Source organism: Miniopterus natalensis, chromosome 7 (genome assembly GCF_054644295.1).
Source record: "Miniopterus natalensis isolate mMinNat1 chromosome 7, mMinNat1.hap1, whole genome shotgun sequence".
Classification (NCBI taxonomy): domain Eukaryota; kingdom Metazoa; phylum Chordata; class Mammalia; order Chiroptera; family Miniopteridae; genus Miniopterus; species Miniopterus natalensis.
In genome coordinates, this window is record NC_142087.1 from 71,064,944 (window position 1) to 71,077,308 (window position 12,365).

At 51.1% G+C, this 12,365-nt stretch overlaps 1 protein-coding gene across 1 annotated transcript in view; it reads left to right on the forward strand.

The window, feature by feature from the left end:
* Positions 1-1,413: 1,413 nt before the first annotated feature.
* Positions 1,414-12,365, forward strand: part of TNFRSF11A (TNF receptor superfamily member 11a) — a 48,445-nt gene continuing 37,493 nt past the window's right edge. Inside the window, exon 1 of the mRNA XM_087819318.1 lies at positions 1,414-1,488. Coding sequence (XP_087675444.1) covers positions 1,414-1,488 — 75 coding nt within the window. The remainder of the gene's footprint in view (positions 1,489-12,365) is intronic.

Sequence of the window (12,365 nt, forward strand, 5' to 3'; positions counted from 1 at the left end):
AAAATGGGCATCGACAGAAAATGATAGGATGAGACATACCCCGTAAGTGCCATTCATTAGAAAGGTGAAGCGGCTGTACATAGAATTGACTATGAACCCCATTTTACCATCAATCAAGGACATACAATTATGATAAAAGGGTCATATTACCAAGAAGGCATAATCCTAAATGTTTATGCCTCTAATCAGAGCTTCAAAAGCATGGGGGGAAAAACAGAACTGAAAGGAAAAACAGACCAATCCACAATCACTGGACATTTCCAGTTTTCTCAAAACAAGACGGAAAACCAATATGGGTATTTCAATCAATTTAACCTAAGTGAGGTTTCTAAACCACTGCACCCGACATCAGAGGAATGCACAGTTTTCTCACGTGCCCGTGGAAGATAAGATACACCGAGCGCTGGGCAGGGGAGCGAGGCAGGAGCTCAAGGAATTTAAAACGATGTGTTCTGTTGCCATGGGGCAAGTGTTTTCGCTCAAAAAGTGGGGATACATGCGCGTCCGGCATCGACCTAGAATGTGAGTGAAGCCACACTCCTAAGGAAGAAATGACAAGTGACCAGAACAGGTGCTGTGCCCCAGACAGCTGGCTGGTTCTTTATCAGGACAGAGGTCTAGCCGAGGCTTGGCCTTGACCGCGGCGAGGGGCGGAGCCTGCGGGAGGGGCGGAGCCTGCGGGAGGGGCGGAGCCTGCGGGGAGGGGCGGAGCCTGCGGGAGGGGCGGAGCCTGCGGGAGGGGCGGAGCCCGCGGGGCCCGCGGCCTGGGCTAGGGTCCGGAGGAGACAGCGAGCTCCGAGGGAGGGTTTTATGGACGTGCTGGACGGTTATTGTGATGATCCTTCCGCTGTAGTCCACGACGATCCCCTTCTGGTTCATTCCCGCGGGGGGCCGCCCCGCCCTGCGAGGACCCGCCTGGAAGGGCTGCGCGCGCGGGCTCGAGGCGCGCGCGGGGCGGAGGCCGGGGTGCCGGCTGCTTCCCCTCCCGGGGGACCCCGGGGGTGCAGCAGGCTGGCGCGAGCCTGCGAACCTGAAAGACACCCAGGTCGGGTCGCAGGCAAACCTGCTGCCCGCTGGCGGCGTGTAACCTGCGGAGCCAAGGGGAGGAAGTTCCCTGGCTACGCCCCGCGCCCGCTGGGGCGGCGGCCGCGGAGGACCCCCCTGCCCCGCCCTCCCGGGGCCCGGTCCCCTCGCACGTCCCGGCTGCAGACGCCGCGCCCCGCGCTCGGGCACCACCTGGCGGGCGCGGCCGGCTCGGCCGGAGGGGGGCGCCGCGGGAACGGCGGGCGGGGACAGGTGCCCGGCGGGGCGGGGCGCGGCGGGGCGGGGCGGCCCTGAGGTCCCAGGCACCCCGCCTCGCCGCCGGGGCCACAGAGGCCGCAGAGCGCGGCGCCCAGCCCGCCCGTCCGCGCCATGGCCCCGCGCGCCCGGCGGCGCCGCCCGCTGCCCGCGCTGCTGGCGCTGTGCGCGCTGCTCGGCCCGCTGCAGGTAAGGGGCCGCCCGCGCCCGGCGCCCTCCCCGGGCTGGGGGAGCGCGGGGGCTGCGAGGCGCCGGGACAGCGGGACTGAGAAGCCTTTGGGGGCAGAGACGGTGGAAATCTGGGGAGGCGGTTGCGCGGGTAGGACCGTGGCGGGAGGGAAAGGGAGGGAGGATGGGGCATTGGGGACTACGGGACCCCAGCACCGGACCCGGCGCTTCCCAAAGCCCACTTAGCAGCAGGCTTTGGTGGCACTATTGCCCCGACATTTCTGGAGCCCCGAAGTTCCCACGCACAGTCGCTGCCGCGCAGACGCAGCCCCTTCCCCTCCGCGCGGGAGAAGCCCGAGGCGCAGACGTGCCTGCTTGCGGGAGCCACCCCTAAACACGAGTTCCCAGGCCATTTGGGGGCCCCCCGCGAGCTCGCGGGCGGACCCTCTCCGCGGCCGTGGCGCGGTCTCCGGAGTTCAGCGCCCCGTCCTGAAGGCGGAGCGCGCTCGCCCGCAGGGCGCCCGGAGCGTGGGGCGAAACCAACCGGGCGGTTCTGCAGAGAAGCGGACCCCGGCCCTTTTTATCATGTCCCCTCCTACTACTCCACAAGCAGTTTAAGGTCCACCAGTTCAGGCTCTGGCCCCGAATAACTGTAAAATCACTTGTTCTCAGGAACCCTTCGATGGTGTGGGGGCAAAAACGCTGTTTGCAGTGGGAGAAACCAAGGTACACGCGGGGCTTCAAGCCAGCGGGGGAGCCAGAAACAGCCCTGCTGTCAGTCTGTCTGTCCTGGAGCTCAAGCGGATGGGGCTGGGGCGGCAGGCACGGCTGGGCAGTGGTTAGTGCCGCTGGTGCCAGCCCCCCCCCCCAAGCTCCCCGCCTGGAGTACCCCGTGGCCCGTGAAGGGCTTCAGTGTGAAGCATGCTAGGGGTGCCCCCCAAATGAGCTCCCCAGGCCCTTGTCGCTGCGCAGCCCCCTGGGAGGAATTGTCTCTGTCCCATCACTCGGTACAGTTGCAAGTGAGCAACGCCAGCCACTGGCTTTCTCTCCTCCTGGACCGGCAGCAAACCCGGCACCGCAAATCCTATGAGAACCTTGTGGGCTTGGAAGTTCCGCGGAGGGCAGGGTCAGTGGTGGTGGTTTCCTCGGTTTCAGCAGTTTCAGATTTCCCCTCTGGTGGCCTCGGTTGAGGCTGCCGTGACCGCCCGTGCAGAGGCCCGTGCAGGCTCCCAGAGGCATTTGCAGAACTGACTGCGTTTGGGCTCAGAAGACGGGGAAAGCCTGCCTGGGAGTCAGGCCTGGAGAAAAATAACAGGCATGTGCCAGAGGCCGGAGCAGAAAATGCTCATGGAGATTCCTTCTGTGCTCTTCCTCCTTGTATGGGCCCCTCAGAATCGTTGAGGGAAAGGAAAGCCTAAGAAACCAAACGGGATTTTTTTCATTTTAAACACTTCAGGTGTTGCTTAATTAAGTGTTCAATAGGTTGGGCAGGGCGCTACCTTACTTGAACTAAAGAAGGACCAGGGTTCCCAGGAACAACTAGACACCGGAGAAGAACCTGCCAGCTAAGACGCAATTTAAAAAAGCGTTTCCCATTTTGTTACAAAAACTACCCACATGGGCATAAAATGCAGTAGGTTGTAATAGTAACAGCAGATGCTACCCAAAGAAATTTGTTTTTCAGAGAGCCCTTTCAACAAGTGCTGTTTCCCCTCCCTTTCCTTTCGGCCACTGGAATTATGTGCATTTATTTATTTATTTGCCAATCCTCACCTGAGGATATTTTTTCCATTGATTTTTCTCTTTTTTTTTAGACAGAGTAGAAGGGAGGGAGGGAGGCAGGGAGAGAGAGAGAGAAAGAAAGAGAAACATTGATGTGAAAGAGACACAACTGTTGGCTGCCTTTCCAGTGGGCCCTGCAACCCAGGCATGTGCCCTTGACCAGGAACTGAACCCATGACCCTGAAGTGCACTGGCTGACCCTCCAACCACAGAGCAACACAGGCCAGGGCTGAATTATGTGCATTTTAAAAATCATACCTGAACAGAAAACAATCAGATGATATTGGCATTGCAATCCAATGACATCCTTTATGCCCACTCTCCCAGTGGAAATCCACTGACTGAAAGTGGAAATGCAGTATTACAAGCACTCCGTGTGTTCAATTACTGCTTCTTTGGCTAACCTATTAGTTTGTAAAAAGGAATTGTTTTGGCTATCCATTGGTGTAAGTTACACATGGGGCAAGGCTTGGTAAACTGCTTGGTGGTGTTGGAGGTAGGGCATTGGTTTTGTAAAATAGTTGGCAAAAACAGCTTCTAGAAAGTGCTTTATCTGCAAGTATTGAACTTGGTTTCGTTTACATTAATTAAATAGAAATAAACTTACCTGGAAGGCTGTAAGTTTTGCCTTTTAAATCATTTCTGTGGTTATATCTCTGGCTGCCTATCTTTGGGAGGGAATTTGTTTTCAGACATAAGAAGAGTATTTGCCTACAGATAAAAACATTTTAAGCTTTTATGTCTGTTTATTCCAAGTAAGGAAATGTAGAAGCATGCCGTTTTCATTAAGGTAACTGCTTATCCCCAGTTATCCAAGACCTAGGGGCAGATTCATTCGTACCCAGGCCAACAAACATTTATGGGATGTAAAACATTGTGCTAGTGAGAAACAAGAGGGAGACGTGGCTGTGTCTTCACAGGTCACAGTCCAGGGGAGAGGACCAGACGGGTGAAGCTAACAGTGATAGAGCAGCTGTGATAAGAGACAAGCGGAGGGCGGTGGGGAGCCGGTGGGAGTGAATATAGCTGGAGGAATCAGGGAGGGCTTTGGGAGGAAGGGGTTTCTGAAGTGGGCTTTGGTGGATGGGTAGGAAATCAAGAGAAGGAGTGAATCGAAGAAACGCTTGGGGAAGAAGCCTAGTCGAGAGGATGGCATGAGTGGTTTAGGCTTAAAGGAATCTTGCCAAAAAAAATACCTTCACATATTTTTATGACTTTATAGATAGCACAAAGCACTTAATTCAGGAAACCTCACCAACAGACAGGGCATTAAACATTTATAGTTTTTGAGATAACTCCTATATGGCCCTTATTGAGGTGGTAAAGAGAGTAATCAGAAACAGATAGGCCACAGGGCCCTGGAAGGGAGACCCCGTAGAGGAAATCCCCTAGGGTGGAGCTCTGTCGAGGCTATAGGATAGGTGGGTGCCCCGTGCCTCCATGGCTGTCTCTCTGCCTCCCTACTTTGGAGAACCACAGTCACACAGATCAGTGGCCTTGTAGTTCATTTTGTCAATAACAACTACTTCAAATGACTCCCCATTATTTCCTTCCCACCAGTTCCCCCCTGAAAACGGCAAATCTGTAATATGAACGCATTCTCTGCCTTGATAAGGAAATACGAGCTTGCTTTTTTCAGCTATCTACCAGGAATTCTCACACCAGGAAAACTGAAACAATAAAGGTGAATCTTTAGAGGTCAATAAATCAGTGCTTTACGAGACCATGAAAAGGGGAGTTCCAAGCCAGGGCCTCCTTTGCGCAGTGTTGTTTTAAGAAGGTGCTGCAGGAACTCTATCTGCCATGTCAGTATTAACCCCCCTCCCCCTGCCCCGTGTTATCCTATTTTTGAAGTGCATGGGAAGAAATATTAATGTTTTTCCCACCAGGTGTGTCCAGTGGACTAGGAATGCTGTGTGGGCTGTTCTTTTTGCCAGGTGGGTCTGCATCCACCCTAATGGTCATCAATCTACAGGTGACCCACTTCCTAGGGCCACTACCCTCTGGGCAGATGGACGCCCACGACAGCTGAGGGCCTGTCTCCCTGCAGTATCCTGACCCGAGCCCACGGGGAAGCACACCCCACCCCTGGAGCACACAGCCCCCCACTCTCCTCCATGCCTCCCCAGCTGGCATGGGTGGGACTCTGCCCGCAGGCGACTTTCTCTCCAAGCACTTCTAGGCTCTTCACCTGGTTTGTGGGCAGTCGTTCACCTTGTCTGTGTCCCCCGTGGTGGCCATGTGTGGGCTTCCTATAGGGTCCACTACTAGGAAGACAGTCTAAGCTCAGCTCAGTCTCTCTGCCCCAAAGCCCTGAGCCCGAAGAAACCAAGCTCGAGACAGCGGGCTTCCGCGAAACAGAAGACTCGGGCCGCCTGAAGTTCTTAGTGAGCTTTGAGGTTTAATGCTGAGTGGGCGGCGAGTGAGATTACGCAGCCTTCCGTATCTCTGTCCCCATTCTGAGAGCGGCTGTCAGTCTGCTTCCTGCCAGCGCTCCCCGCCCGTCAGGCCTCCCCGTCTCCTCTGCTGTCCAGGGCTGGCTGGCGCTGCTGTTCTCACGACAGCAGGTCCCAGGGTGAAGCCCTTTCTGGATGTGGGCTGATGCCTTCATATCTGTGTTTGTTTTGTGGGCTGCCCCCGCCGACTTTCAGCCTTTGATGTCTGTGGGCCGTCTCACGCAGGGCACGGTACCCAATAGTGAGATTAAATGGAGTTTGTGTTCCATGTATTTGTTTATTTCAACAAAGTGAGCCCCATTACGTGTGGGGCAGTCTGCACCAGGCCTGGGAGAGCAGGGCCTGGACACGGCAGACACTTGGAAGGTGGGAGGGTGCGCGTGTGACTGGTATCGGTTGCAAGGTGTGGTGGGCACCCAGGACAGGAGTGCTTTAACCCTCCTGAAAGCGTCCGGGAGAATGCTTCGTGCTTCCTTACCATGCCGTCCTGTGTGTCTGAAGCACACAAAGACAAGAGAGAGCAGAATTTGGGCCAGGGGTACAAGGTGGCTAGTGGTATGTCAGGTGGGGGACTGGCAGAGGGGCGTGACAGTGTCTCCAGGGATCTCTAGCAAGGACACAAGAGCCTATGTGCAAGCCAAATACTTGAGATTTTATTGGATGTGCGGTGGGCCGGGGAGGGACGTGATCAGATTTGTGCCCTATGGGGAAGTGTCTGGGGTGGGTGGAGGGGCAGTAAGGAGGCCACTGCTTGAATCAGGTCAGCGCAGTGGTGAAAGGAGAAGCCGAGAGTCAAGCGTGGCAGAGCCAGGGGCCTGTGCTAGTGCCGACAATGCAGGGCCAAAGGAAGTGGGCTGGTTGGACCTATCAGTAAAAACAAAAAATGTGGTTGATGTCACAACAAATAGCTGACTATTTGGATTGTCTTTTTCACAGTTTATGGAGGAAATTTCTGTCTTAGTCCCAAGCAGAATGTTGTTCAGGTTCAAGTAACGAGAGACTTTTTTTTTTTTTTTTCTAAACAAGTAATAATGAAGGATGAAGTTTAGGCTATTGAACCCCAGCTGCTTTGGATTATTTTATTGGGCAGCAGACAAGTTACTTAAATTTTGTACAAGTAAACCAGCTAAAAGTCCCAAGGCATTGGGATCTGCAGGAAATTGGTGCACACTGGAATTTAGAGCCATTTCCTGACCTAAAGGTGTCTTGTCTCAAAAGTTCAGGATGTAGGCAGAGCTCTAACACTCAGGACTAAAGAGAGATAAGCAGCCAGTGATCCCCAGAGGGTCCAGCATCAGAGCAGGTGTGACCTGACCCATGGTCCTCTCACACTGGCCTCAGATAAGTCACCTGCCCTCAGCGGCAGCAATGTTTTCCTTGGACCCATAGCTTGGCAGAAAGCTTCGCTTGCATAGAACACATTTTTCCTGGTGGATTGCTAGTCCCTACGATGAGTGTTTGTTTCTCTTTCTTTCTGACCAGCTCCCTAATGCCTCCCCGACCCAAAAAAAGTCCTAGCCTAGCAGGTGACACAGAAGTCTGTCTGGCACAAACACAGTCACAGCTGCCAGTTTTCTAGTGGCAGGAAGAACTGACTGCAAAAGCTACCCATTCAGTTCATAGGAATAATAATAACTCATTACATTTCCTGTTCAGTGTGGAGAGGACAAGAGCCACTTCCTCCAGCTACCAGAAATTTGAAGACTTTCCATTAAAAATGAGGAAGAAAAACTTTAATTTTGCAAATGCGATGGTTAAACCTGGCAAATGGGAAGAGAGGATGTGTGGTATTGCATAAATCCTATTAGCACCACATTGTTGGCTGGTTTGGGTTCTCACGACACCCCTGGAAATGGGAAAGGAACTACTTCCATAAGGTATCAGTTTCTTAAAAACATTTGTTACTCTTTGTAATATAGTTAGCAACTAACTGAAAAGTGTATCCTTAAGTAGTATGAACAGCTGCTAAACTCATATCCAGTTAAAAGAAGGGCCCTCCCCTCCTCTCACCTTTATACCCAAGGTATAAAGCAGGGTATAAAAAAGAGCAATTTTCATGGTAATTGAGATAATCAGTTCCATTATTAAAGTTTAGCCAAGATTACTCTCATCGGCCCTTGCTAACCCTGGTTGAGCACTTAATAATCCTCAATGTCAGGAACTTCCCCAGAGCAGACCTAAACCTAATATGTCACAATTTGATCCCATTTCCTCAAATTTGTTCCATCACAGGGGTAAAGATCAGTTGGTCGATGTCATCTTTATTTTAATGGTTCTATTATTGAAGATTGTTAGCCCACAACTTCCCCTTGCCCAGCGCATTACTCATTCTAGTTCCTTAACCTCTGTCAGCTTTCATTCCTCTCAATTCAGTGGATACCTATTTGCATTTATTAGTTAAAAACCAAAAACAAAGAAAAGCCCATAAGACCTGGTGGAAAACCTCAGACTTTTGCCACACAGCCTCTGACCTGGGAAGCTCCCCATCCAGTAGGGAAGACCAGACATCACAATCTTCACTTCTTGCAAGTTTTGTGGGTCTAGTCCACTGCAAAAGAGGAACAAGTGAGATGCCCAGGGAACACAGAACGGGACGGGATTGATGTGGAGAACTGGGCAGGTGGTGCTGCTCTGGTACTGGATGGACAGGCGAAGGGGCCAAGATAGGACATGCAGAGTGTACAGGACAAAACCATGTCCCTTCTGTTTGCACAGCTCATAAGTAGCAGAGCTGGAATTTCTCCTAGGTGTCTGCTTCTGTGCATGGTCTTAACCCCTCAGGGAATCTTATTCTAGAGTGAACTATATGGCAGTGTGGGGCGCAGAGGGAAACCTCTTGGGACGGTAGGACAGCTGCAAGCCTCAGCCTGCGCTGGTGGCTGTCTGCTCGAGAATGTACACTCATTGAGGCCGTGTGTCGCTGTTATTAAGCAGAAAGGAAAATGCTGTGATTTTAAGGCTAATTGAGTTTGAGGCAGCTCCTCGAGTACTCTCAGGACAGGGTCCGTATGCCAGCTAGTTGATCCCTGACTCAGGAGGAAAAGGAATGTGACACATTGAGTCATCTCTGCCACTTCCTGAAGCAAAGGCATCTCGGAGTCCTCTACCCCCCCCCCCACCGGTCAGTTCTGTGGGTCTGCAGCCCTGCTTCTGCCCCAGTCCAGGTGGGGATAGGACTGTTTATCTCACTCCTGTCAGCTGCTAGACTCTGTGCTGGATGGTGGGGGTGGTGTGTAGGGGTGGTGTGTGGGGGGGGACAGGAGGGAGCCGAGGCCTCGCAGCCCCAGGGCCATGTCCAGTGAGCAGGTAAATATACTTCTATTATATTTTTAAATTGTTAGAAGTTCTGTCTTACTATTATTATAATCACAGTGAATTTGGGGACTCCTCTCTTGGCCCAGATGACCTGTGCTCTGATTTCTTTTTTTAAAAGTATCTTTAACTTTAAAAAAATATGTTATTTCATTGATTTTAGAGAGAGAGAGGAAGGGAGGGAGATACAGAAACATGCATGGGAGAGAATCAACATCAATCGGCTGCCTCGTGCATGCCCCCTGCAGGGGATGGAGCCCAAAACCTGGGCATGTGCCCCGACAGGGAATCAATCAGCAACCTCTTGATGCATAGGTCAACACTCAACCACTGAGCCACACCAGCCCGGCTGGGCGCCAATTTTGATGTGTCTGTCATGGCACAAATCTTAAGTCATTTCTATTACTGGCATTTTTTTTTTTTTTTTTCAGTCCCTTCAAAGGTACTCCCCTAAGTAGCAGGAGAAAAGTTGGAATGAGACAGAGGGTCAGAACATATATAGCCTCGGGGTCGCTGCCAGGCCTCCAGCTTTCTCTTGGAGTGAGATAGGAAGCTTCCAGTGGGGTTTGGGTGGAGAATAATACTGTGTTTCTAGTGCACAGCAGCAAGGAATCTAGATCAGACCTCCTACCCTATGACAATGGGGTGTGACATACAGGGGCAATTAAGTTCAGCAGGAACACAACTGGAATCTTGGTCCTAAACTTTAACCCATTACAGTCACAAGGTTTCAAAATTTAGCAATGAAACCGTTCCTCTTCTGATAGGCTCAGGTTTTCCTTGCCCCAGTTGGGGTCCCTGTAACCAGGCATTGAGGTCCTATTTATGGGTGAAATTACAGATGACCCAAGCACCTTCATGCACAACCAGCTGGTTGTCACCACGGTGCAGAGCAGTCCTCACAGGTGAGGTTTGCAGAAGGGGTGGGCGCTGGCTCCTCTGTGCTTGGAGAGCGGGTCTAGAGTAGCCACGAAGGAGCCTCATCCAATGTGAGAGGCACCCCAGTCCCAGTGTGACGGGCATGAGAGGCCTGAGCAATTGTGCTGTGTGTTAGTTAGGCAGACCCGAATTCCGACCCGACTGGAAAACAGAATTGGAGCCGAGGGAGAGGTTGCACTCTGATCGTGCGGCCTTCCCCCACTGGGTATCTCTAGTTTTGCGCACAATTGGTGGAGTCTTTCCAAGTCAATGCTTGGGAGTGTGAACCTGATTCAGAGCGAGTAGGAAACTGTTACTGTCCTCTGCACAGGGAAGTTATGAGATCAAACTGTCCTTTAGGAAAAATTACTCATTGGTCGAACAAGAGTTTGGGCATTTGCTACACACCTAGCACTGTTCAGACTACTCATCACTAGCCATTTGTGAGGATGCTGGAAGGTCAGGAAAGACAGGTCTCTGGCCTAGTGCCTGGCAGGCACGCAGTGGATGTTTCATGAGCGTCAGCTTTGCCTTCGCTCCCGCTCAAGATCAGTGGTGTCTGTGTCCAGCGGTGGGAGAGGTGGTTCTCTCTGCACAGTGCTTGCGAACATGAGGAAGTTCTGGCTCTTGGTCTTTAATGCAATCTCTGACCGTGCTACTCAAAGACCATCAACATCACCTGGCAGCTTGTTAAAAATGCAGAATCTCTGCCCTGGCCAATGTGGCTCAGTTGGTTGAGTGTTGTCCCATGCACCAAAAGGTCATGGTTCGATTCCCGGTCAGGGCACATGCCCAGGTTGCAGGCTTGATCCTCAGTTGGGGGCGTGCAGAAAGCAGGGGATAGATGTCTCGCTCTCACATCAATGTTTCTCTCTTTCTCCCTCTCTAGACCTACTGAATCAGAATGTGCATTTTAGTAAGATTTCCAGATGATCCCATGCACATATAGAAGCACAGGACTTGACTCTGAGGGCCAGGGGCAGTCTAGTCCCTTCCTTGGCCGCTCTGGGGGCTCACGGCCTTATTAGCTTGGTGCACCCCCAGAATGCAGGCAGAGCCTAGAAGAGTCCTTGGCCTCCAGCAGACCAGGGTGCTCTTGGAAGCACAGGGGGTCACTGACGTTTACTACAGGAAAGAAAAGAAAGCAGCTCTCATCTGGAATGAAGGCAAGATTTTGTTTTTGATCTAAGAATGGTGGTGGTGGGGGGAGCCTTGAACCCTGGGAGAATAAAGGGGCATTCACGGGCGCCTTTGGAAATCGTGTTGAGTGTAATACAGGGACAAGTCAAAGCCATCCTAATTGCCGTGTTTAGGAAACAAACCTACCTTGTATGTTCATTTCAGGTAGCCCACAGCTGCAAATTTTTTAAACTCTTTATCTCTCTGGAAGACAAAGAAACTTGCAATTAAAGTGTTGAAATGCAAGGTTATTTCTTCATTTTCCCTTGGGGCATATGTTTTCTTTGGGAGGAGCAGAGATAATAAATGCTTTGTGAGGAGAGAGAAAGGGTTGAGTGAAGATCAATGGACCTTTGAGATCTAGAATCCAGGGGTTCAGGGGAAAAATGCTGATGTATCCAGAAAAAAGCAACCTTTGAGATAGTCAGTTGTTTAACATTGGCAAAATCAAAACAGTGACTATGTCAAGACGTCTAATAGGCCACAGTTACTCTACATTTTTAAGGTGGGGGGTTTTTTTGTGTGTGCTTTTTTATCAATTCTTACCTAAGTCAGATTTTTTTTCCTGTGCATAATATCTATTCCAAAAACATCTATGGCAAAAATGATTCAGATAGTTTTATAATTACGTGCATTTTATCACAATTAAAAATAAAATGAAAAAATAATCTTATAGCAAATATTATTCCTGCCTGGTAATGAAAATAGCACGAAGTGCTTGTTATTTAAACATTTGTGGAGTAACAGCAATGTCCTATGATATGAACCTACAGTCAGTATCACACAACCCTGGTGCTGTGGGTGTATATTAGCTTATGATGTGGATAAATTATGTAACCAGTTGTGTGACTTTATACACCACCCTCTCCCCACTGCACTAGTCACCCGGGTCTTCTTGCTGTTCCTGACCACGTCACACATGCTCCCTCCCAGGCCCTTTGCAAATGCTTTGACATCCACCTGGAGTGCTCTTCCTCCTGACCTTGCTGTGAACTTGATATGTCCCCTCACATTGTGCAGGTCTCCACTGAATGTGGTTTCTCAGAGAGGCCCCCCCATCATAATCCTATCACCTTACTGCTTTATTTTTGTCACAGAAGTTATCACACCCAGATTTCATTATGTTTGTTTATTGTCACTCTTCCCATGCAAGGACTCTCTAGGCCCCTGGTAGCCTCAATTCTACTTTCTGTCTCTATGAATTTGACTACTCTAGGTACCCCTTATAAGTGGAATCATACAATATTTGCC